Here is a 27162-nt window from a genome sequence, read left to right as displayed (position 1 = left end):
CAGGCCGCCGACCGCCTCGGGCTCGAGTGGTCACCGCCCCTGAGCAGGCACCCAACAGACTCGACGGCTGCTTTCTTCAAAGCCATCGCCGCTTACACCCGCTGCCCGGCCGCCCCTTCCTGCCGGAATTACATACGGAGCTTGCAAAGTCGTGGAACGCCCTTTTTCAGCCAGGACCCGCTTCCACGCCTCCACCTCTCTCACGCCGGTGGACGGCGCCACTGAGAGAGGCTACTCCTCCATCCCCTGGTCGAGGACTCGGTAGCAGCACACCTTTGTCCGCCTCCGCGAGATGGCGCTCCAAGCCTGTGCTCCCGCCTAAGGCCTGCAGAGCGACTTCCGCCTATGTTGGCCGCGCCTATTCCGCCGCCGCCAAGCCGCATCTGCTCTGCACTCAATGGCCGCTTTACAGATCCTACAAGCAGACCTTCTTCGGAGTGGGATGAGAAAGGCAGGCACCCAGAGGCTGTTACTGATCTACTGGCCGACAGACCTCGCCCTTCAAGGCTACCAAAGCTGCAGCCCAAGCTCTAGGGAAGTGCATGGCCTCTCTGACTGTGACCGAGAGACACTTATGGCTAACACTAGCCGACATGGGAGAAGCAGAGCGCTCCACGTTCCTCAACGCACCGCCTCTCCGACCGGTCTCTTCGGCTCCGCGGTGAGTGGCATTGTTGACCGCTTCTCAGAAGTCCAGAAAGCCACCCAAGCCATGAACCTCTTCCTGCCGCGTCGCTTAGCTCCTCTGCAGGCCGCTCACGTGATCAGCCTCCTGCACGAGCCTCTTCACAGCTCCAGTTCAACAAACTCAGACTTCTCAGCGCCGACAGGGCTGCCGCCTCGATCGCGGCTCAGACAGCCGCCGCAGACCGCCGCTCGCTGGCCTCGATTTAAGGTAACGCTGAAACCAGAGCAACCGAAGTCTTCCTAACTTTGTTGAACAAACGACGGCTCAGTCCCGCCGCGGCCGGACCACCGTCAAAGCTTTGCCCCCTGTCAGTCCCCTTCTCTCAGGCTACTACAGTGGTGAATTTAGCAGCCAACAATCTTGTAAAGAGCAAACATGTCTTATGTGTAGAAAAAGTGCCCACAACCCAGTGTTCGCCCCTACACACAAGCATAACACATCCCGTGCTCCCTATCAGAGCACGCCTCATAAAGCTGTTACGAACCGCCGAAGCGCCAGAGTCAATGAAGGCGCCCACAAATGCGTGCACGCTACCATTCTCTGCCCGCTCTGTTACACGGCCAGCAACCATTCCTCTGTGTGTAAGTCCCGTGCCCATGACTATGCTTGACGCATCACGTAACAGATGTGACTCTTTCCCCATTCATTCCAATCGGAAGTCACTCACAAAACAGCCTGTTCATGCTGTCTGCGAGCAATCATGCATGAACACACTAAACGCGCCACACATTTTGTTCAGCTCTGTGTGCGGCAATCAGAGCTGAATTGGCCATTCACCCTCTAGCGCTACGCTTCAAAGCGTGGGAAGCTATTCCACGGATATCCAAGTGGGTGTTAAGCACAATACAACAGGGCTATTTGCTACAGTTCTATCGCCGCCTCGCTTCAGAGCTGCTCGAAACCACTGTGAACACGGAAGCAGCGTGCATGCTTCGCTCAGAAATAGTAAGCCTTCTGTGCAAAAGGGCCATAGAAAAGTGCCACCCTCTCTGAGCTGAGTCGGGGCTTTACAGCCGCTATTTTCTTGTTCCCAAGAAAGACGGCGGCCTCAGACCCATATTAGATCTCAGGGTTTTGAACAAGGTGCTTGCAAAAAGACCGCTCAAAATGCTTACAATCAGGAAACTCCTCGCGCATGATGTGCCAGGGGACTGGTTTATTTCTCTCGATCTGAAAGATGCATACTTTCAGATTCAGATAAATCCCCGTCACAGGCCATTCTTGAGATTCGCCTGACGGCCAGGTTTATCAATACACCGCCCTTCCTTTCGCCTGTCCTTAGCACCCCATACTTTCACGAAGCGCATGGATGCGGCGCCGCACTCCCTGCGGAGTCAGGGTTTGCGAATTCTGAACTATTTGGACGACTGGCTGATTATGGCTCAGTCAAATATGGAGCTTCTGTCTCACAGAGCAGTTCTCCTCAGCCATCTGAACAGTTTGGGTCTTGCAGTCAATTGGACCAAGAGCTCACTGCAGCCCAGTCAGACCATTTCCTTCCTGGGAATAGAACTAGACTCCGTGGAAATGACGGCTCGCTTATCTACACAGCGCGACGCCGTGTTCAGCTGACTAGCCGCGATCTTTTCAGATGAACAGCCTCACGCCTCTGAAGAAATTCCAGAGAGTGCTAGGTTACATGGCCTCAGCCGCAGCAGTACTTCAGCTGGGTTTACTGCAAATGCGCCGCTTCAGCATTGGCTAAACACCTGCGTCTCGCCGGGCTTGGGCCACAGGCCGCCAGCCCATCAAGGTGACTCAGACCTGCATATCAGCTCTGCAGCCCTGGACAGTGGCCGAATGGTATCAGCGGGAGTGACAATGGGAGCTGTATCTCGCCGAAAGTCATCTCGACAGACGCGTCCAACACGGGTTGGAGCGCGGTCCGCGAGGGCTCTCCGTTTTCGGCCTATGGTCAGTTCAGGAAAAGCTCCTTCACATAAATTGTCTGGAAATGATAGCGGTCGAGTACGCCGCGGCGCTTTCTCCCGGTCATTCAGGGTCACCACGCCCTGGTCCGCTCGACAACAGATCTGTGGTATCCTACCTAAACCGCCAGGGCGGTGTCAGATCCAGGAACCTCTTCCATCTGACAAAACGCATACTGAGTTGGTCCCAGTGCCACCTGCGCCGCTGAGGGCGACGCGACGTGCCAGGCCACCTGAACGACGGCCCGACAGACTGTCCAGAGACAATATTCCCCAGGGGAATGGTCCCTGCACGCTCAAACAGTCCAGACGCTATGGCACCTATTCGGCAGAGCAGAGATAGACCTCTTTAGCGTCCAAAGAGAACTCTCACTGCCCAATAATTTTCTCGAAGCGAGGACGCGCTGGCCCAGGACTGGCCCAGACGCCCGCTACGCCTTCCCTCCCGCCTCGCTATTGCCACAGGTAATGCAGAGGATCAGGGAAACGGCCACCGGTGCTCCTCATAGCCCCGCTGGAAGAATCAGACATGGTTCCCGGAGCTTACGCAGCTGTCACTGACAGCCGCGGCCCATCCCAGTGAGAGCAGATCTCCTCTCTCAAGCTCGCGGCACAATCTGGCATCCCCACCCAGAGCGCTGGGCTGCATGCGTAGGTGATCAACGACTACCCGCCGCTCTGCCAGAAGGAGTAATAAACACCATCATACACGCTAGAGCCCCTTCCACGAGAAGACTCTATGCGCCAAAATGGTCTGTGTTCTCAAAATGGCGCACCGACAGAGACCTGGACCCGCTGGACATGCGGGTGTTGTCGCTGCTCAGTATTTCTACAAGAGCTGCTGGATAAGGGCAGATCCCCATCCACGCCAAAGTGTATGTGGCGGCCGCTGCGGCGCTCGCTGAACCCATTCACGGCCAGTCATGGGGTAAAACGAGCTGGTCATCCGCTTCCTCAGGGAGCTAGAAGGATGAACCCCGCGCCTCCATCGGTTCCTATCTGGGATCTTTCTATAGTTCTCGAAACTATGAAAGCCCCCTTTCGAACCACTTCAATCCGTGGATTTGAAATACCTTTCACTCAAAACCGCTTTTCTGACTGCCCTGTCATCAGTCAAACGCGTGGGAGACCTTCACGCGCTGTCTGTCAGCGCTGCGTGTCTTGAGTTTGGACCAAGTGACTCCAAGGTCATTTTAAAGCCTAGACACGGCTATGTTCCCAAGGTGATCGGTACTCCTTTCAGAGCACAGGTCATTTCCTATCGGCGCTGCCAGCACCGGATAGCGAACGCGACGGCAATCTCCTTTGCCCGGTCAGAGCACTGAGATTGTATACTGCGCGCCCGCTGCTTTCAGACGCCCGAGCAGCTTTCGTTTCGCTCGAGGGCACACCAAAGGTCTCGCCTCGAAACAGACACTATCTAGATGGATAGTGGACGCTATTGCTGCTGCATACGCGTCAAAGACCTGCCATGCCCGTTGGGCATTAGGGCTCACTCCACTAGAGGCATGGCATCCTCGTGGGCATGGTCCAGCGGGATTTCCATTCACGACATATGTGTGGCAGCGGGATGGACTTCCCTCCACCTTTGTCAGATTTTACAATATGGAAGTGCCCGCTCTGCAGGCAAAACTACTAGCGGTTTATCACGCTACAGCTCCCATGGTGAGCTGCACTGATGGGACACATTCCACACAGACCGGCACCGCCGCTCTGTCGCTCCTTCCCACTATGTGCTTATGTATTACACAATCAATGACCCGCATTCTTGCCGGCCAAATATTATTTCCCCACTCATAAGGGCTCCCCGGTCCCCCTTAATTCCCTGGGGCTCATACAGTGGATGCTTGAGCGCACGGCGCTGACAATGGGTTCCCGTAAGCGTAAGCTAGCTTACGCAATACGAGAGAACCTCTCGTGAAGAGAACGTATCGGTTACCTAACGTAACCTCGGTTCTCTCTAGATGAGGGAACGCAGTATTGCGTAGCTGGCCGTGCTTCGCGCCACGCGCGACTTTTCGCTTCAGTCAATGAAAACCAGGGTTCCAGCCTACGAACTACGCTTATATGCACTCTAGTCACGCCCATTTTGGCGGGCTTTGATGCAGTGAGCGCCGGACGCCTCTCATTGGATGCGAGTTCGCCCAAGCTCGTCTATAGGCTGCAGCAGTTGCCACAGAGCAACCTATGAGCTCGCTAGCTAGCCCGCTCAAGGTCTGCAGCTGCCGCGACTGCGCTGATAATGGATACAAAAATTAAGGATAATTTTTTGGCTTCAATATCTCAGAAAAGATGAATCTTTCCCGTAGCGTAAGCTAGCTTACGCAATACTCGTTGCCTCATCTAGAGAGAACCGAGGTTACGTTAGGTAACCGATACGTTATGTATGTGTTATAGTATTTTAATGCATTTCATGGAGGCAACCCTCCTCCTTGCACGCATTGCATTAAAATTGTTTACCAAACACTTAGTCATGTATTATCCTTTACATATTAAACATTTTATTTTTAATTGTAAGTAGTTTACAACTTTTTCAAAATAACTGAATATATGGTTAAAGTTTGGTCTTTTACAGTCAAATGTTTTTGTCATTTTTCACATTTTCATCAACTAAAATGCTATTTTTGTAGACTAGAATTATATGCCACTTTAGTCAAGTAAGTAAAATTGACTAGAATGAATGAATATGACATGATAAAATACATTTTAAGGTCTTTTTTGTCAAAAGTATATTAAATATATTAAAATAAAAAGCGGTGTGAAAATTAACATCAGTTATAACCCATACAACACAAAAGGAGATATTTAGGAAAATGTCCAAGCTGCTTTTGTCCATACAACAATAGCAGATGGTGACCAGGGGCAGTAAAAGCTTTAAAAACAACAAAAGAAGCATAGTAAAGTAGTCCATATGACTTGTGTGCTATATTCCAAGACTTCAGAAGCCATAAGAGCTTTGTGTGTCATTTTTAGTCAAAATCTTGACTTCTGTTGCATGTTCATGAGTGCATGAGACACAAGCTTGTTCGCAGTGGCTAAAAGCAGGGCAAGATTTCACATGAACATGCAAAACACTCTTATCGCGTTCATGAACGCCCAGTGGACATCTTTTAATTGAATGTTTCATCAAACATACATGTAATCTGATGCATTTTGGGAAGATGTATAATAAAAATCAGTCCTTGTGTGGTTAGCCTTTTTGAGTACTTTTTTCAGTCTGGAAGGTTTTTACACTAACAAAACACACATACCTTTTGCAGCACACAGAATTTGCAATTCTGCATGCGTGCCTGTGTGGATGTGTTGGCACAAACAACATAGCAAATACTTATTAGCAGTGCCTGGAAAGAGTTCCAGATGTGTTTCAATTTAGATAACCATTAGATAAGATATGCTAAATGCTCTGTGCACAGTCAAATTATTTTCTGAAGTCTAATAAGCCGTCTGCTACTCTTCTCAGTGTTCAGTTCTTCTGCTGTTCTAATCTGTTAGCCTCAAGCATCCATCCATTTCCCCAAGGCAGTGAGCTCATTTGGAAGGTTCCCATTTCCCGCAGTTCATACGTCTGTCTCTCCAATTAGTTGCTCCTTTCACTACTGCCAAATTATTACAGCCAAACACACTCTCTCTCTCTCTCTCTCTCTCTCTCTCTCTCTCTCTCATATTGTACAGTACTTGGTGAATTAACTAACAACTTTTTCTGAGGGTTTAAGTTGTGTTTTTCTTCCAATTTCATCATGCCAGACCTAATTTCTAGATAAAGTCCCCTTTAAACCACAGCATATTTGAAGGGTTATGTATAGCCCATGGTGCTTGCCTCGAATTAGTCAATCTTTTTATCGCATTTTACTATGGAACCCAAACAAATAAATAAAAAGAGCAAAGCAATCAGTTGGTTGTGGTTGACACTTGTGGTTGGTTCTTAAAGGTAATTGAATCCACAATGAGTGTTCCCATGTGAAAACCACTGAAGGTGTCAACCTGGTCTCATAGTATCATGTTACTATTAGGTTTTTACATGTTTCATATATCATGGCAGTATCCTGGTGAAATTAACACTACACTGAAAAAAACATCCTATAGATTTTACCAAAATAACTTTCTTTGAGTAATTTTTGTAAATTTTTATCATACAATTTATAGGTTAAGAATATCAGGTAAAGTCTTGCTAAGATAGTTAGTGCAATTTAAAATGTCCATATTGTAAAATAGGAAACATTTACTTTTAAAATGATGGGTAAAATTAGCCTGAAAAACGATATGTATTTTTTATACTAATTTTAAATTATTGTAGAATTTGTTTTAGACTACACATCACTTATTCATAAGAAACACAAAAGTCATTGTTAATAATATTTATTGACCAACATGTGTACAAATGGGTTTTCCAAACAAAACATATTTCACAGAGAATCATCTTTAACATTTTTAATGCACAATACAGTAAAACTTTAATACATAAAAATCACATCTGATCTGACATCCAGTTCTTTAAAAAATGTCCTATATATTAACAGTGCACAAGCCTTGTTGCTGCATTTAGTCATTACTTCCCGCTGCGGCCACCAGATGCACTGCATGGTTTAATCCCAATGGCATCCTTGCATCCCAGTCCAACAGTGGCAGAACAATGATTCCTTCATTGTTGATATGAAACACACACCTGAGCCCCAGTGAAATGCTGGCAACTTTCCATGATTTTGTAACAGCAGGACCAACATGAGTAGAATCCATGGAAAACAGATATTTTCAGAACAGAAATGCAAATTTATACTGACACACTGAGGCCAGAAATATTGACAGACGAGATGCTTTTGTGTCCGCTCGATTTAAATTCCAAAAGGTGGCAAAACCTGCATCGTCAGAAATACTCTGATTCAAAATGTGTACCGCATCCTAAAATGTTCCTGAGCTGACAGTAGCTGGACCATATGTGAACTTGTAAAGCCTTGGCACTCGGATAAAACCAATATAAAGCTTGCATAAAATGTCAATTTACTTTCAATTTGCCAAGTATAATATCAAATACACAAAGAAAAGAAAATAAATAAATATGTCTTACCTTAAATTCTGTGTCCAAATCCTGCTGGATGTCCGTTATTTCTGTCACTGGCCACGTCTCTCATCGTGGATAACACATGCGCATATGCATTTGTGAATGAAATGTATTTTTGGATTTTGTATGTGGTAGTTCCCATTCTGTCACTCACTCGACATGTGTTGATGTAGTGACACTAGGGGTCGCTCTCGATAGTCCCGAATACCTCCCATTCTTTGAGAAAAGGCCAATGAGAAATGGCGAGTGGATTTGCATGCCACTCCCCCGGACATACGGGTATAAGAGGACCTGGAATGCGAATCCATTCAAATTTTTTCTTCAGAGCCAAGTGGTTGTACTATCAGCGAGCTGAGTGTTCTACTGCTGTTCCATTCACCTCTTCCAGTGGCTTTCTGTCCTTCTGCAGGTCGAGTGCAGATTTCGCCCCTGGGCGATTCGACAGCGCTAAAAGAGTGTATATTCCTGCTAAAGAATATATTTTCTCTATTAGAGCACACACATTGACATCGAATGTCTTTTTATAGATGTGTCTTTATAAAGATACCTTTCTGTCTTTGTGTGATTCCTGGATGCGGTCGTTATCACTCTGCTTCCAACGGCCACGGGCGCTGCCTCAAGTGTCTGGGCAGCGATCACACTGAGGCAGCGTTTGTGGATGGTTCGTGTTCTCATTGTGAGAATATGACCATGGCAACATTGCGGTCGTGGCCACTCTAGCCGCTCCCCGCGCTGCGCCTTCTACCCACGGGTATGAGGCCGGCCCGGCTGGCTTTGTTAGCGATTTGGGGAGTTCAATGGCCGCGTAATTCTCTGCTGACCTCCCGTTCCCCAGCACACTCGTCCTGTCCCTAAATGAGACCAGCCCGCCTTACGGCCAGCAGTCTCTTTCGGGGCCTGCGAGCAAGATGACGCTTCAATCAATGCAACAACGCCGATGACTTGACTGGTCTGCCAGCCCAGTCTGAGGCTGACGCAGAGCAAACGGCCATGCTTGCCCTGGCGCCGCGAGTATCGGGTTGGACTTGAATCCTCCACCCTCCACTGAGCGCTCGCGGCTTGATGATTGGTTCCTTGGTTCAGGGCGCTGCTCGGTTCAGGGCCTCACAAGCGAGTGCGCGAAATCAGTGCTGAACTGCCTGAAGTCATTCAGGCGGAAAACAGCGGTTCCACTGAAACACTTTTAGAGGCTCCTGGGGCATATGGTTTCCTCAGCAGCAGTCACATCGCTCGGGTTGATGCATATGAGACCGCTTCAGCACTAGTTTCAGTCTCGAGTCCCGAGATGGGCACGGCACCACGGCACACTTCGCTTAGCTATCACGCCCCTCTTCCACCACTTTAATCAGCCCTTGGACAGACCTTGTGTTTCTACGGACAGACGCCTCCAAACTGGGCAGGGGTGCCATGTGCAACTGGCACGTAGCCGCCAGTTCCTGGTCAGGACCGTGACTGGGTTGGCACATCAACTGCCTAGAGATGATGGCTGTACTACTCGCCCTGCGGAGGCTATTGCCGTTGATCCAGGGCAAGAATCTGTTAGTCCAGTCCGACAACACTCGACAGTAGCATATATAAATCGCCAAGGTGGCGTACACTCTCGTCGCATGTCGCAACTCGTCCGCCATATCCTCCTCTAGAGTCAGCAGCGGATGAGGTATATCCCAGGCATCCTCAAAGTGGCTTGGGGGTGGAGTGGAGACTCCACCCCCAGGTGGTCCAGCTGATTTTGAGTCGATTTGGCAAAGCACAGGTAGACCTGTTCGCTTCCCGGAAATCCTCCCACTGCCCAATCTGGTATTCCTTGTCGGGAGCCACCCTTGGGAAAGACACTGGCACACAGCTGGCCCCGGGGGCCACGCAAATATGCATTCCACCCAATGAGCCTTCTTGCTCAGACCCTGTGCAAAGTCAGGGAGGATGAGGAATAAGTTACCCTCGTGGCCTCATACTGGCCCACCCAGACTTGATTCTCAGACCTCACGCTCCTCGCAACAGCACCTCCCTGGAAGATTTCTCGGAGGGATGACCTTCTTTCTCAGGGACGGGTCACAATCTGGCACCTGCACCCAGACCTCTGGAACCTCCACGTCTGGCCCTTGGATGGGACGCGGAAGATCTAAGTGGCCTACCACCAGCAGTTGTAGACATGATCACTCAAGCTACAGCTCCCTCTACCAGGCAGCTTTATGCCCTGAAGTGCTGTTTGTTCACGAATTGGTGTTTTTCCCGACCCAAAGACCCCCAGAGATGCGCAGTCGGGTCAGTGCTTTTCATCCTGCAGGAGAGGCTGGAGGGGTGGCTGTTCCCCACCACCTTAAAGGTATACATAGCCCTTATAGCAGCACACCATGACACAGTGGATGGTAAGTCCCTAGGGAAACACGACCTGATCATCAGGTTCCTCAAAGGCACCCGGAGACTAAATTCACCCAGGCCATGCCTCTTCCCATCATGGGATCTCTCTGTGGTCCTCTTGGCCTTCAGAGAGCCCCATTTGAGCTGCTAGATTCAGTCGAGCTGAAAGCCCTCTCCTTAATGATGGGGACCTGCAAGTGTTCTCTGTCGGTGACTCTTGCCTGGAGTTCGGTCCGGCAGATTCTCACATGATCCTGAGACCCTGGCCGGGCTATGTGCCCAAGGTTCCCACGACCCCCTTCAGGGATCAGGTGGTGAACCTGCAAGCACTGCCCTGGGAGGAGGCAGACCGAGCCCTGTCGTTGCTGTGTCCAGTGTATGCTTTGCGCACCTACTTGGATCGCAGACAGAGCTTTAGGCTCTCTAAACAGCTCTTTGTCTGCTTTGGTGGACATTGGAAAGGGAACGCTGTCTCTAAACAGAGGCTTTCCCACTGGATCGTGAAGGCCGATGTTTTTTTTTTTAACCATAGACTTATATGGAAGAGGGGACCCAAGCCATATCTTGGGACCAGAATATAAAGAATCTTTGGGTGAGCTTTTATTTTTAAATTTTTTACATCTAGTTTTTAATATAATGTATATCAGCCTCTTAGTCTTTGTTACTCAGCATGCTTTTTGCTTCAGGTTTTTACTGTGGTGTTGTTGTTTTGTGTTTGAATTTTCTTTTGTATCTTGCAGTTACATTTGCTGGCTAAATGCTCTTTTTTTCTGTATCTCTGTCTGTCTGAATATTTCTCTCAGTATTTTATTTGTCTCCTACAGTGTCTTGCATCACTGTCTTAAGAGCTGTCAATCTGTTGCAGGTTTAGTTTTTTCCATCTGGATTACATGTAGTCTCTCTCCCACTCTCTCTCTTGGTTAACCCTTGTACCAAGAATTTGCATTTAATTCCACATTCTATGCTGTTCGTTTTCTCTTAGGACTCCCGCATTCTCTTTTCCTGTTCCGCTATCTCCTTATCCTCCGTCACCCACAGATGTTCTGTGTTGATGAATCCACGCACTGTCTGTAGTTGTTATGACAACCACACTTTTGTACATCCCTCTGCCTCTTTTCGCTTTTTGGAGCATTTTTCCCTCTGCTTCATTACATTTTAGGAAAGCTCCAAGAACCATCTAGCTTTGTGCCGTGGACTTCTCTTCATGTCACTGGCTGAATTGCTGTAGCTCATGGTGACATTCATTTTGGTAGGGCCAGTTACTGTACTTAATTTGACTAGATTATATTATTTAAATGAATCAAAATCTCTGGGATGCTGTCCAGATCCCCCTTACTGTAGGCTACAAATCGTTTGACCATTATTGCTTTGGTTGAGTGGATGGTTGGAGAGGTGGACAGATGGCTTGTGTTTGGCTGAAAATGCAGCTCTTCCTTGCCTAAATTTAGCCAGATTAGTTATTTATCATCAGGCATTAATAGATGCGCTGGACATTTGAATCATCCCAGAGGAAAAATTGATTACTCAGAGGTTGTTTTCTTAGAAACCAGAGTAGGTTGAAAAATAAACACAGACCCAGGTGAGACAATTATTGCCTTAGTTTAAGAGTGAAAAATCTGAAAAAGCAGGACACTTTGTCTATTTTCACACAGTAGAAGAATAATGTTGTCAGTCCTGTATTTGAGTGCCAAATGTGGTTCCGTTCCCACACAATTTGGTTATTTATGAGAGTGAAATCCACGTTCTATAACCAAACTGACAACCGTAAATTTCCACAACGTGTCACTATGGTTACAGTTGTTAAAATACGGGCTTGACTTCAGTTGTTTGTTCATACAGACGACAGTATACAAGCAGCTACTGTAAACTGTGCTGTTGTCAATCCCAGATAGTGGCTGTGTGAACGTGGCCATAAAGTCAACGTGAAATCAAAATTGACTGTTTACATTCTTAATAAATGTTCAAATTTTTATTATTCAGAAAAAGGGTTCTTTGTCATCTCTCATCGAAATGAAATTACTTGCTCTTCCTCATAAATAACTTTCCTTATCGGCATTATACTATTGAGGGATTTTTTTCAGGCTTCTGTTGTACACCTGTAGAAATTACAGTAACATACTGGAAGCAGTTTGCCAGTAATTTACTGGTATTTGAAATTACAGTAACAATGTAGTATTGATATTTACAGTACAATTCATCTTACTGTAAATTAATTTACAGTATAATATAATTTTTACTGGTAAATGTACAGTAATGGTATGGTCTTTTCTCCAGTAATGTACTGTAATACAATAAATATACTGTAAAATGTACTCTAATTGGCTGGTCATGTTCTCCAGCTATGTACTGTAAAACTATATGTACAAATTATAAAATTACTGTATTTCAAAAATGATGAACAATAATGAAAACACAGTGTAAATTCATTTTTTCAATTGTTCAATAATGAAAGACATTACAATCCTTACAATAAAATTTTTACCTTGTGCAAGGTTGATTCATTTTTATCTTGTACAAAAGTAATCATTAACTTAAAAACATTCTTTCATACAGCTCTTTTAACTTATAATTATATACATTTAAAATAGATATATAAAATGTGTTTAACCCAGCACAACATACTCTCCTTTCCGAAAAGACCACAAAAGTATCATAGAAGTAGTCCATGCACCTTGTGTGTCATATTTCCAATCTTTTGAATGCATAACGTTTTTTTCTGAAGGAACATGAAATTGAAGACTTTGAATATGACACACAAGATGATTGGACTAATTTTATGATAATTTTGCATCCTTTTTGAAGTTTGAAAGTGAATCTACCACTACGGCAGTACTATAACGAGGGCCTCCAAGATATCTTTTTGTGTTAGAAATAAAATCATACGGGTTTGGAATTACATGAAGGTGAGTAAATCATGACAATTTTTACTTTGTGGTGAATTATTCCTTTAATAGAATTGCTGGCTGAAACTTACTGAACCTGTAATGAAGGCCAGATTTATCATAAATAGATTTTTATATTTTGTTCAAACTTGCAATATATTAAACATCAAATAAGACTTTAATTTTATTGTATTTTTTTTAAATTAATGAACAGTTTTTATCATAAAAACTGACAGCCTCAGTCACCATTCAATTTCATTTTACTGAAAAATGCAATGAAAGTGAATGGTGACTGAGACAAATGTTCTGCATAACACTTCAGTGTTCCACTGAAGAAAGTCTCATGGGATTAAAATAACAGATGCAGAATGTTAGTCACTTTCATTTCACTCTTATTCTTTCAATTTTTGTCCCATCGCAAATGTGCCATTTTAGGTGTTCACAAAGGCTAGAAATGTAGGCGACATAAATGTACAGCATTCCACACTGATTCTGGTATTCAGATCATGTCATTCAGATCAGTTTAATGTTTTGAGTGCTTTCTGTGTTTGTGGTACATGTGTGACCGAAGTGCCTAGAGATTTTTGAACGTGAACGGACATTATGGCAAAGTATATGAAAACCTGAAGTTTGCCAAGTTTTTATGCCCCTTCATGATTAATAAACACTTCAGAAGTCTCCAGAGACACGTCACAGTGTTTTCAGATGAACATTGCAGATGAGTTTTAGCAATAAGACTCATATACATGCTGTACATTAATATACATGTTTTAAATGAGGGGTAACTCACGCGTTTCAAACGTGCTGCTCCGAACGTGGTCAGAACCAAGACAGAGACCTTGCTGTTGATACTTCACAACGGTTTGCCAAAAACAGCCTCTACATGTCGTGAAGCGACAGCTTTCCTTCAAAATTAAATACAAAATTATGAAATAAAATATTTGTTAGGGTTATGAATAATGTTTTACATTAACACAGTGAAGAAAAAAATATATTCTACATACATTTGCAGCTCTGAGGTTCCTTTCTCTGAGGTGCTTTTTCATTCTCTGAGTGGAAAAAAGACATTCTGCCATTGGTCAGCGTTCACGCTAATTGTTTTTAACTGTTTTTGTATTTACAGTAAATTGAAAATACAGTTTTTCAATGGTGCTGAGAGGATATTTTCCCACATTGCAACTGAAAATACAGTAACATTCTGTGTAACGGCTCAACAGTAAAATACAGTTTATATAAGAAAAAATATTGCATAGTTTACAGAAATTGCTAACAGTGTAGCTATTGCAGCCTTTCTAAAATCTTGCCAATTAGTCATGCAGTAATTGAATACCAGTTAACACTAATGTAATAAAGGGTACAATAATAATTGCTTTGAAAAAGAAGCATTCCCTCTATCTCAACTTGCATTTAGGTCACGCCCACTTTTCCTGGTCCAATCAATTACCAATTGATAAAATTAAGTCCCACACTACAATTTTTCTCTCGTTATCGCTTCACAGAAATGTGTTATGTTATGGAAGTAAAATGGGGTGCACATGCTGTTTCATGCTGACAAAAGTCTCCATTTGATCTCAGTATAGGGCTATATTTTTGGAGGAGTTTTATGCTATAGGTCATAGACAAAAAATCAATGGCCATGGCCATAAAGTGTTTGTATTTTCAAGCAAATATTAGGCGTAAGTGGTTGGCGAAATTGTGCAAGGAAAGTGCATGCAATATAAATGAAGAATGACCATTCATAAGACATTAGTAGCTAGCGAACATTAGAAATATTGACCATTTGTGTCATGTCATTTTGTGCATTAATTGCATCCTTCTTAAATGTCAGTAATATGGCTCTTTAGATGCACGTGGAAAAGGCAGTGGTCGTCAGGACTATTTGTATGTAGGCTTCTAAATATAGAGCATTTAAGTAAAATTAATCATTGATCTACTTACACCACCATGGCTAGTTTTAATATAATAATCTGATGGAGGCTGAACATACTTTTTTTTTCTCGCCAATTTGGAATGCCCAATTCCCAATGCGCTCTAAGTCCTCGTGGTGGCGTAGTGACTCACCTCGATCTGGGTGGCGGAGGACGAATCTCAGTTGCCTCCTTCAATCCATGCATCTTATCATGTGGCTGGTTGAGTGCGTTACCACAGAGACCTAGCACGTGTGAATGCTTCACGCTATTCTCTGTGGCATTCACACACAACTCACCACATGCCTCAACGAGAGTAAGAACCACACATTATAGTGACCACGAGGAGGTTACCCCATGTGACTCTAGCCTCCCTAGCAACCGGGCCAATTTGGTTGCTTAGAAGACCTGGCTGGAGTCAGTCAGCACGCCCTTGTTTCGAACTCGTGACTCAAGGGCTCGTAGTCAGCGTCTTTACTTGCTGAGCTACCCAGGCCCCCGATGGAGGCTGAACTTAAAAACATCTCGTGTTACAGCTGCAACATATTTTGCTGCCTTATATGTCCAGATAATTTAGGGCTAGCTCCTCGGTTTCCTAAATCCACATGGGTAAATAGCCACACATTGCAGCTCATACACTCTTATTCAAACAAATAGGGGGGTGATAAATGGCAGTGCAGTGGACACAGACAGCACCCACAATTTGAATAATCACATGTCTGTCAAAATTTCCTGAGTTTCATGTTCACATACTTACAGGAGCTGATATATGTACATGTTTGCCCAGTGAAAACACTCTCCCCAAAGATTACTGGGAAACTGCAAGAAAAAACCAGCTTGGTTGTCTCTCACAAGTTTCTCACACATGTAGTGTGGTTGTTATCATTCAGAAATGTCATTTAGGGGTAATAAAGCCTGGTATTATGTAATTTACTGTCCTTGGTTGTTTAGTTTTCTTGGGTGTGTGTGTGTGTGTTTGTGCTCGAATATGTTCGCAAGAACTCCAGTTCGTGTCAGAGAAGACAGTCATGCCGTAATCCCATTTTTCACACTCTTTTCATACTTTCATACTTTCTACCTTCTTGGTGTTCACCTGGCGGAGAACCTCACCTGGTCCCTCAACACCAGCTCTATCACCAAGAAAGCCCAGCAGCATCTATACTTTCTTCGAAGACTGAGAAAAGCACATCTTCCACCCCCCCATCCTCACTACATTCTATAGAGGGACTATTGAGAGCATCCTGATCAGCTGCATCACTGCCTGGTTTGGGACTTGCACCGTTTCGGACCGCAAAGCCCTGCAGAGGATAGTGAGGACAGCTGAGAAGATCATAGGGGTCTCTCTTCCCTCCATCAAAGACATTTACAAAAAACACTGTATCCGCAAAGCAACCAGCATTGTGGACGACCCCACACACCCCTCACACAAACTCTTTATCCTCCTCCCGCCTGGCAAGAGGTACCGAGCATTCTGGCCCTCACGGCCAGACTGTGTAACAGCTTCTTCCCCAAGCCATCAGACTCCTCAATACTCAGAGACTGGTTTGACACACACACACACACACACACACACACACACACACACACACACACACACACACACACACACACACACACACACACACACACACACACACACACGTGACCTGAGTTGCACTTTAATTACTGTCACTTTATAACTGTCTGCTACCTCAATAACTGCTATGTGCATAGAACACTATCTCATAGTACGTTATGTTTACGTTTTTATAAACTGTCATCTTTTTGCACTACTGTGTACTGGTCAGCGCTGCACTGTCTCTCACTGTGCTTATTGTCCTGTTCATTGTCAGACATTTCTTGTACTGTCCCGTACTTTTTGCACATGTTTGCACGTGCACTATATATAGGTATATAGGTATATATATATATATATATATATATATAGGTATTTTATTTAGTTGTGTAGTCTCATGTGGTCCTGTGTTTGTCCGATGTTGTTTTTATGTAGTACCATGGTCCTGGAGGAACGTTGTCTCGTTTCGCTGTGTACTGTACTAACTGTATATGGTTGAAACGACAATTAAAACCACTTGACTTGACTTCTGCAAAAAAATGTATATAAATATATTTTAAAAACATAATTTTCTTATTATGGCACTACACAAGTCAGTGCCACGATGCTAGGGTGTTATGGGTGGTTTCCAGGGCATTGATATGCAGTTAATACGTGTTCTGAGTGGTCATTAGGATGTTGCTATGTGGTTGCTATGGACCCAAGTCAAAATAGCCAACCCCCATATCTCTATTATATTCTGTGGGATTTTCTTTTCTGTGCTTTTCTTCATCCACCAGATGAAATATAGTAAGTCTGATTGCTTTGAAAAGACAAGTGGCACTGGTCTCTGACTGACCACCTCCCCTCACTTCAGTGCCACTATTGTGGCCAGAAATGAAGAGCCCAGGCTGCCGACTGTAGAGGGCATGAGAGAGAAAGGAGGGGAACAATAACGGTCACCTGTCACTTGTAACTGCCCTCATTAAATGCCGAATTATCACTCTTCTCTAGCTTCTATTTAAGAGGCTCGTGTCTGTCCCGTTTCCCTGCATTTACATGATGAAGAAGTGGTAAATCGCACCGCCACCGAGATGTGAGCCATTGTACTCGCCCCCCGGATTTCAAAGCACACATCACAGCCGAAGGCCCAGGATTTCAGATTAACAGCTGCATTACTGTTCACTTACCCAGTCATTCATGTTTAATAATAAGTCATCCATTTAACTTGTGTATTATTTGAGCTGTAAAGTTCTTTATGTCATTGTTTTACAACCATTTTTAGTGTTTTAATATTTATGACATTTTGTAAAATGTCTTGTTTGTAAAAGTTGTAAAATTGAAACTTTCCACAGAAAAGGTTAGCAAGCGATTTTAGTCATGTGTGCATTGTTTACATCTTGTGGTTATACATTACAAACTGTGAGTATTTTAACGTTTACAGATTGGCCCCATTCACTTACATTGTAAGTGCCTCAAAGAAAGGAGGGACAAGTGGAAATCAATACATTGTGTGGCAATTAATATTATGTCACAAATGTTGTCGATTGAGCTTAACTTAGGCTACTTAGGATAAATCATATCCCTAATCCTAAGTATGAGCAATAGTAATCCTTGTCATAGTAAACACCACTAGCAACTCCAGTTCTCAGTATTTTTAAATTTTTTAAAGTTATTTTTCAGTTCCAGCAATTACATTAATGTTTCCTTGCATGCAACTCATGCTGGTCATCAAATTACACCATTGCTATGATGTCAAGTTTTCTTAAATACTGTCAATATGGGATCAAGAGAGCTAGTAATGTAATAAAAGGGGTTTTCATACTAGTATGTTCTAATAATCTGTGCACTTCTTGTTTCCAGATGAATCTGATTTCCGGAGCATTCCACGATGGGGTCATGCTGTATTCTCATGCCCTAAACGAGACTATGGATCATTCGGGTGTACGGCCTCCAGGGGACATGGTCACTAAGAGGATGTGGAATCGCACTTACTATGGTCAGTCCTGCTTAAAATGACCCAAAAGGTCCTTTCACACCACAAAGCAGCACATATTTTCGGATTCATGAAGCCTTGGTTATCTTCTGATCTTGTTTCAAGTCTTGGTTATCCTTGGAGTTTTTTGCTGATCATTCATACAGTAATTCATGTAGTACTGTACTGACAATTATATCGACTTATTACACGGCTATACTTTATTCTGATTGGTCAATGGCGCAATCTAGCGTAACAACCGCACATCAACTTATCAGACCATTCATCTTTTTATTTCATTTTTCCTGCCTCTCGTATCACTGTGCATTCTCTACAAGTAAGCTAATAAAACAATTTCAACTCAAATAAGTTTTTCTTGTGCATTTATTTATTTGGCAAGTGGTCTTGTAATAAGCTGGATAATTATGAGCATTATCCATGATTATGAGCATGGTCATTTTCACCAAATAAACAAGCTCAACGCAAATCAATATTTTCATTGATTTATTTGGTTAGTAGCCGTGTAATAAGATGGATAGTGTACAGTCAGCCGGTTGTGCAACAGTTAGTTCCGGTGCTCAAATCTGATTGGATGAGAGACGTTCCATGCATATGTGTTAAGAGCTACTGTATGTGTGTCTCTTTTAGATGTATTTTTTTTCTGACATTACATATCTTAGTCAGCAGGTGGTGGCAAAAGAAAATCGCTGGTATTACTACTACTACACTACTAAAGCTAGGAAACAAATTTAAACGGCTTTAAACAACTTCAGCATTAAGGCTCATCACAGCTGAGAGACACAACAGACTGATTAATTACACAAACTCAAGGTTACCTCTTACCGGACTTTCCACAATGGAGAAGACGTGCTGTTTAAAATGGTTTCTATAGTGATCAACTCTTGCGCACCGGCTACCGTGAATTAGGGAGAATTACCCCCACATGGACGGATATTTTTCCACTGAGAAAGCTGATCTTCAGAAAGCTGCCAGTATCTCTGCTTGGGAGTGGCAACAGCTGATCGCACACACTCCGTCTATCGCTCTCTCCCTCTCTCACACACACACACACACTCATCCATCCTTTTTATCCAACTACTTGCTAGAAACAGCACAAGCTGTGATACTATTTCTGAAGTGAAATTTTTTTAATTACTAATGAAGGCTTGGACGCATCATTAGTTTTGAACCAGTAACGGCAGATTCTGATCCGTCGCGTAAGAACGTAGTTCCATGCTCAAATGCGTTTTTATGAACATACTAATTTTTTCCTAGTTTTTAAAAATGTACTTGTTCATTGAACTGCAATATTAAGTCAGCACTGCTGTGATTAAGTATGGCACTCGGCCTGCAGCGGAATCACAGCAGTGATGATTTAGGGCCATATCGCACTCTTGCTCGTGAGATATAATGTGCTTAAATAAACACTTTCTGGTTGATACAAGATAAATTTCATGTTGATACATGATAAAAGTCCTAATTACCCTGCTGAGGTTTATTTTGCGATAACAACTGGCTGACTGTACAAACGTAATGTTTTTGTCCCTATTTTCGTATTCAGCATCACTCGTACGTGATAGCGCCATCCAAACACATCAAAACATCACAAGATATTTCAGGCTTTATGAAAAGTTGGGTTCACACATTCGATACTGGTGTAATGACCATATATTTATTTGCTAAATAGCTGTGTAATAAGTGTGATAATGTACAGTTAGACGATCATTATTGCAAAATAAATAAATAATGCTAATAGTTTGATGTGAAACAGAGTTTGAGTTCAGTGTTCCTGGACACTTCGCTGTCACTTTCTTTACACATAATAAAATTATTTTAACTCAGATCAGTATGTCCATGTGTTAATTTTTTTGTGATGTTACCCTGTCATGGTTTATTTTGTGGTTAAAGAAAACTAACTGTACATTATCCCTTTCATAAGTTCTTTGAATCAGCATATTGGTTCTAGGTTTTATCCATTACTAGAGAAAATGCAAAACCCTCCCGTGTTCTTTAAATCACCAGTCCATAGATGATTTTCTTACATTCTAATAAAAAGTTATTTGTGGAACTTAAAAAGTTTGTTATTGCATCAGACTGTAAAACCTTTTTTATTCTAATTAGAAACTTTTCTTTTAAGAGATGTGTTCAGCATGTAAATTAATTGTGGTCACTTTGATCATCATGTGGCTTATTAGTAGGTCCACTTCTGATTTGGAGATTTTCTGATGCTGCAGGTTTTATACATAAAAAGTAGCTTTAGATCTCCAAAATGAGATCGCTGGGCAAGCTTACTGTAAGTTTGTTTCAGAAAGAAACAGGGCACTAATGGGAGGAAAAAATGCTTCTCTGTCATTCCTCTAATTAAAGTGGGTTTTGTTTATCATCTTCCACACTCTCTTTATTCCTTTGTCTGCCTGTCCTTGTTAGTGTAAGGTTTGCTTAACAGTCTGCGCTCAATATCCCCTCAAGCGTCCACCCAGCACCATTCAAAGTAGAGCACACACTGCCAATTGACAATCCAACACCCACAATCAAGTCACACTCCAATCACAATACAGTATGTTTCAGTGAACTTTAGCTGTAAACTGTTGCTCAGAATGGATCCTTATAAGTGGAAATTGTACTGCAAGTTTAATGAGTTTAACTTGAGTGTGTGTGTTTTTGTGTGAGTGAAAGAAAGAAAGGATCAAAACAATGATCAAACAAGAGAACTAACAAAGAAACAAAAGTAGGAAATAACGAAACAAAAGAATGATCAAACGAAAGAAAGCAAGGCAAAGAACAAACTAATAATCACACAAAATAACAAAGGAAAAAACATAACTAGTGCTGTCAATCAATTAAATAGTTTTTATCCATTTGACATTTTTAATAGATTTTTTATATAATATGCCATTTAATTAAATGAATTAATCATAATTAGGCCCATATCGTTAGGTTACTTGCGTAACCCTGGTTCTCGGAAAACAGAAGTGAGGTATCTCAATGCCTCAGGTGTGACCGATTGAGGAAGCACCAATTGACAACGTCTTACAGAATGTCCAATCGCTGTAGTGATCAGGGAGTTTCGCCTCCCCAGTATATAGACTGCTGCAGCTCGCTGCTGTGCTATTCTCAGCATATCTATTCACCATAACAATATGCAAGTAGGGCAGTGAGTTGAAATACCTCACTTCTGTTATCAGATAACCTGGGTTATGAATGTAACCTAACGAACAAATATTATCTAGGAGACAGAAATAAATGGAGAAAGAACAAACAAATGAAAGAAATACAAAGATCAAACAATTGAACAAATGAAAGAACACCCAATCAAAAACAAAAAGACCTAACAAATGAAAGAATGAACAAAGCAAAGAAACTATCAAACTATAGAAACAAACAAAGACTGAACAAACAAATGAAAGAAAGCAAGACAAAGATCAAACTAATGATCAAACAAAAGAACACCCAAACAAAAAGACTGCAGTGTGATCCAACAGATGGAAAATGACTTCAATAAATCAGATGATTTGTTTAAGGAATAACAATTTTATTTGTACATAAATTTGTAAAATGAATAAAATATGAATTAATGAGAATAAATGTAATAATAAAGAATTTATACATTTGGTTCTTTAATGTTAAGTAGATATAAGTCCTGAAATGAATCTAACAATACTATGTCTTGTCTTTGTTTAATGAACTAAGTAATTAAATGAAAGAAGTTAAAGCACCGATAGTAAGATGAGGCCTCAAAGCTGGAGGCCTCAGATGCGGGGAGCCAGAGAGCTTAGCTGTTAGTCTAAAAACAAAACTTTAAATTAAAGTCTTTATATCTTCTAGAGGTTGTGCCAAGAAAGACTTCCTTTCTTGGTACAGCGCGTCCTGCACAATTGGTGCTGATAACGCCAAGGTGTCAGGTCACATTGTTATGACCCATTGAAGTGCAAAGGCTGGTTAAGTGGCCTTGCATGCTGAGATCATAAACATCATGATCTCAACAGCACTAACACAAGTGTGTCTTATCCTGTATGTGCAAGACTCCCTTCTGCATATTGCTTAAAAACAATAACATCTATAAAAATGGCACCAAGCTCTCTGAATTCAGCTCTGAAACCTCATCAGGTCAAAAAGGCAACAAGTTCATATACTATTGAGTCCAAAATGTATATACTTTGTCCCAAACAGCACTCCAGTTTCTCACGGGAATGTTGGGCACAGAAAGCACAAACTATTTAACAAACCATTTACAAGGATAGAGAACGAGCATGAAGTAATCTTCTAACACACACACATTGAACATACTGTATAGGGCTTGTGCCTGGTAACATGTATAAAACACATGAATACAAGGATGGACATACAAGGAATACATGGAGTCTTAATACAATGATAATGCCATATAAGCTGGTTTCATGAATGTGAAGTATATGATTATATTCTGATTATAGTTGAGTAGTGTGGATACATGAATATGCTTGTATAATATCAAGCAAAAGTATAAAATATAGTAATGTCTCTAGCCACTTGCATCAAAGACCTAACAAATGAAAGAAAGATTCAAAAGAAAGACAGAAAAGTTGAAAGAAAATAACTAATCATAAAACAAGAACAAACCAAAAATCGAACAAATGAACTAATGAATGAACAAATGAAAGAAATAGCTAATTAACAAAAGAAAGAAAAAAGAGAAAGAAACTGAACAAAATATATTTGTATTCAAGGCAGATGCTGAATTTTGCATCAGTACTGATTCTAAATCTTAATCGAGTATTTCACACATTTCCCTTTTTTGTGAACTAATTTATTAGTACAACTGATATAATAAGAACCACTCTCTCTTTCCTAGAAACATTGTGTTCTTCTGGCACCGTTAAATATTCTCTTAATCACTCTTAATCACTGATATGAGAGATATTTAGAACTTCACAGAATAATCTCATAATTGTATAATGTCAGAATCCTTGTTAAATAGTTTATGATCAAGCGATCCTCCCACTGCTTTCAGTTTGGACTCAATATGTCCCCAATTTAAACGCAAATACCGTCAAGCTCTTCAAATTGCCTGTTCATTCTGTCTCTCCTGTTTCAATACTCCTGTCTCTTCACGCCCCTCGCCTTTCTTCTCCAGCTCTCTCTTCACCCTTGCACTTATCTGATATACCCATTATCTTCTCTCTCTCTCCCACCGATGACCTGCTGTGCATAAATCCAATCTCGCAATATTTTCCTCAGACAAATTCAATCGGCCAGGCTTCTTTCCCCACATATCCATTCATCGACCAAACCAACACAACAGCCCAATAACTCCTGCAAGGCACAGCTAAACACAAAACAAGTGCGGTCTGCCTCTGTGGCATTTATTAGGGCTTATATTTAGTGTTGGACAAGCATTGAGAGGTGTCAAAGTGCATGGACTGAACAAAAAGATTACTCATGAGGGTACTTTGTCAGACTTTGTGGATGTGAAAACATCTTCTGATAACATTTTATAGAACAGTCTTTGCTAACACAGGTTTCAAAGCTGAAAGGTTTTGTCAAGATTTACTCACTAGGCTCTGTTGTTTTTATTTATGGTGCTTGAGGAACTACAGTATTTCTACCTGATCTAACCCTCAAAATGTGTTTTGTTGGTGTTACCTAATGAAGTCAGGTTGATTCAGTGATGGGAAATATATTTTTTTACTTGAATCAAACCAGTTAATTTAGTTACAACATGAAGCACATTTTTTAGGTGACCATTCATTCTACTCTTCAGTCAACAGTCTCACATCAAAAAAGGTTTTGAGAAACAAGTGAGAAAAAGTTGATACTTAAAGCTCATGTATGGAATTTTTCTATGTTCAAATCATTTCTCCTATACCAGCTTAAAATGCAGAGAAGTAAGCTATTAGAGTTCCGTTACAACGAAAGTGTAAAACATCCCAACCAGCTCAACCAATGACGTTCAGACTGTCTATTTCTGTTTAGAAAAGTTATTATTTTTGCCATTCCATTGATGACACTTGTGTCACAAAAATTGCACACTTCAACTTTAAATGACACCAACTGACAAATCCATTAACTCTCCTGAGCTCTGACAGTGCAGCCACTGGGAAATACAATTTTCCTTTGGGATAGGCACAGATTGTAGAATTTTGTACCAAACATTTCTTACCATTCTACATGCAAATAAGGTGAGCTGAGACAAGTTTGTACTGCCCTCTCATCTCCCTTTCTAACTAACATTTTTCATCACCTATTCCCTCTCATCCAATCCATGCTTTTCTCTTTTTCACATTTCATTATTTCTGTCCTTCATCATCTGATGTGTATTCATGCAGGTGTACAATATCTGTTCATAACAACAGATAAGGGCATCTGTTTTTTTGTTTCGTTTTTTTTTGTCCAGAAACATCTGCGCCCCCCTCAGAGCCTGTCATCTGCAGACTACGCTCCTCAACCCACCCAGACTGAACTGCACTGTTTTTATTTCACTCTCCGTTTCCTCCCCCTCTCATTCATGCTTCCTCTCACGCTGCTTTCCGTGACACCCTTTTTGCCTCTTCCTCTGACACAGACCTGTCAACCTCATCTCCCCATTTCATGTTCACACTCCATGTTCCATAATTTGATATCATGGTTCCATCATGGCTCCATCTTCTTGCATTTTCTGCATTGTTTGGTTCCCTTTATTTTTCTTCAGCTTTCGCCATCCACTTACATTGCAGGTGTTTTATCCACTTGGGCAACTCACACATCTCAATTTTTTATTGTGCATTTGTGTGTGTGTGTGTGTGTGTGTGTGTGTGTGTGTGTATGTGTGAGCGTGTATTTATCACTTTGTGGGGACCAAATGTCCCCATAAGGATAGTAAAACCCGAAATTTTTGACCTTGTGGGGACATTTTGTCGGTCCCCATGAGGAAAACAGCTTATAAATCATACTAATTTATGTTTTTTGAAAATGTAAAAATGCAGAATGTTTTCTGTGAGGGTTAGGTTTAGGGGTAGGGTTAGGGTTAGGTTTAGGGGATAGAATATAAAGTTTGTACAGTATAAAAACCATTATGTCTATGGAAAGTCCCCATAAAACATGGAAACACTACGTGTGTGTGTGTGTGTGTGTGTGTGTGTGTGTGTGTGTGTGTGTGTGTGTGTGTGTGTGTGTGTGTGTGTGTCAACATGCCTCATCAGTATTTTGCTGCATATGACTGGCTGCCTGGCGGAAATCTTTGATGCGAGTTTAGGAGCGGGAACCAGGGGTCTGGTGTGGACTTTAAATTAAGGCAAAGACATCAAACAAAGACAATCAAAAGTGACTTATAGCAGGTTAACGCTATGAAATTTTAACCTGAAGTGCAAGCTCCTGATCAATTTCTTCCTGCCGGGAGAAGTTGTGTGGAATCATTGATGCTCATACAGTGTAAAAGTAATAGCCTGCAATTGTTACCTTAAGGATCTGTTTCTACCTGCTCTTACCCCTAAAAATCATTTTGTTATTGTAGCAGTGATTAAGTTAAGTTTTTAAATGACATTTTCTGCAGTGTATGGTTGTGGTCTGCATCATGTGAGAGGTTTTACGAGAGGAGCGGGGCGAAGTGCTAGCAGCATATAAGCTGCCTATAGTTTCTAAATGTAAAAATATATTTTTTTAAATAAACAAATTTGGGCACAGCCAGCTTGAATTTGTGCAGTGCATGTGATTGAACAAACTAATTTGGTGATTCAACTGAAGTTGTCCAATCAGGAAGCGTAACAGGAAAATGCTGTTAGTAATTTCTATAGGCTTTTTAACTAATTCACACACACATAGTCTAGCTAGCTAGATCAATTTTGATTGCTTAAACTGGTAAAACAACTTAACATTGGTGTTTGATTTCAGGTAATTGGTTATACAGTAGTCAATGTCATAACTAATGATCAAGGGGGCACACCAGAACACATTTGGGGAAAAAAAAACGTATTTCAGCTCAGTAGGTCTTTAAAATGCAAGTGAATGGAGATTTCTCTTTTAAAGCTCCAAAAATCACATAGTCAGCATAAATGTCATCCATACGACACCAGCTGAGATACTTTTCTATTTTTCTTCAAATGTGTTCTGGTGAAGAAAAAGTCATACTCACCTGGGATATCATGAGGGTGAGTAAATGATAAGATAATATTCATTTTTGGGTGAACACCAAGGCAAGAGTGGATAACTAAACACTTACGATTCCTAAGACCTTTTGTTTTGGACAGACCAAGTGAAACTTGTTTGGAAGTAAATAGATTTACTAGGGAGAGATAAAAATGAGAGGGAGAAGAAGGAACAAAGGAGAAAGAACGAAGGGATGGAACGGACAACCCGGTCTCCTGAGAAGTTTGGCAGTAGTTTGCTAGTGAAATCTCTATTATTGAGCACCAAAAGCGATTGACATGATGTTGTAATCAGACAAGGTTTGTAAGGTGAATTTTAGACTGATGATTTAATGAGGAAAACATACCTCCCTAACCTAAAACTTTAATATAAACCTAACCAATAGTGATCTAAAATAAAACAAGTGACACAAAACAGACGTCCTTTCCCTATACCAAAGCCTACGCCTAACCAATAGTGTCCAAAACAAAATGAGAAATAAAAAACACATTTTCTGAAGCAACCACATCATATCGTGTCGCTTCTATGACACTCTTGTCTCGTCTCACTTGTCAGCTTGCATGCTTGACTGATTTAGAATAACATTCGCTGAAGTCCAAGCCTCTATGACAGACATGGGCAACATATGGCCCGCGGGCTGGATCAGGCCCTCCATATGGTTTAATGTGGCCTGTGGCTCATTTATCGTAAAATAGTTTATTTTTTTTCATTGGATATTTCAGTTAACTTGCATT

General features: G+C 42.1%; 1 protein-coding gene across 2 annotated transcripts in view; it reads left to right on the top strand.

Annotated features, from left to right (window-relative positions):
* Nucleotides 1-27162, top strand: part of npr1a (natriuretic peptide receptor 1a) — a 134149-nt gene that overhangs the window by 60708 nt on the left and 46279 nt on the right. For both annotated transcript variants that reach the window (XM_052135949.1, XM_052135950.1), the window contains exon 5: nucleotides 18217-18352. In XM_052135949.1, coding sequence (XP_051991909.1) covers nucleotides 18217-18352 — 136 coding nt within the window. The remainder of the gene's footprint in view (nucleotides 1-18216; nucleotides 18353-27162) is intronic.

The sequence above is a fragment of the Xyrauchen texanus genome, chromosome 10, assembly GCF_025860055.1.
Source record: "Xyrauchen texanus isolate HMW12.3.18 chromosome 10, RBS_HiC_50CHRs, whole genome shotgun sequence".
NCBI classification, from domain to species: Eukaryota; Metazoa; Chordata; class Actinopteri; order Cypriniformes; family Catostomidae; genus Xyrauchen; species Xyrauchen texanus.
Note: the sequence above shows the minus strand (reverse complement) of the source record. Positions and strands in the feature narration are given on the sequence as shown.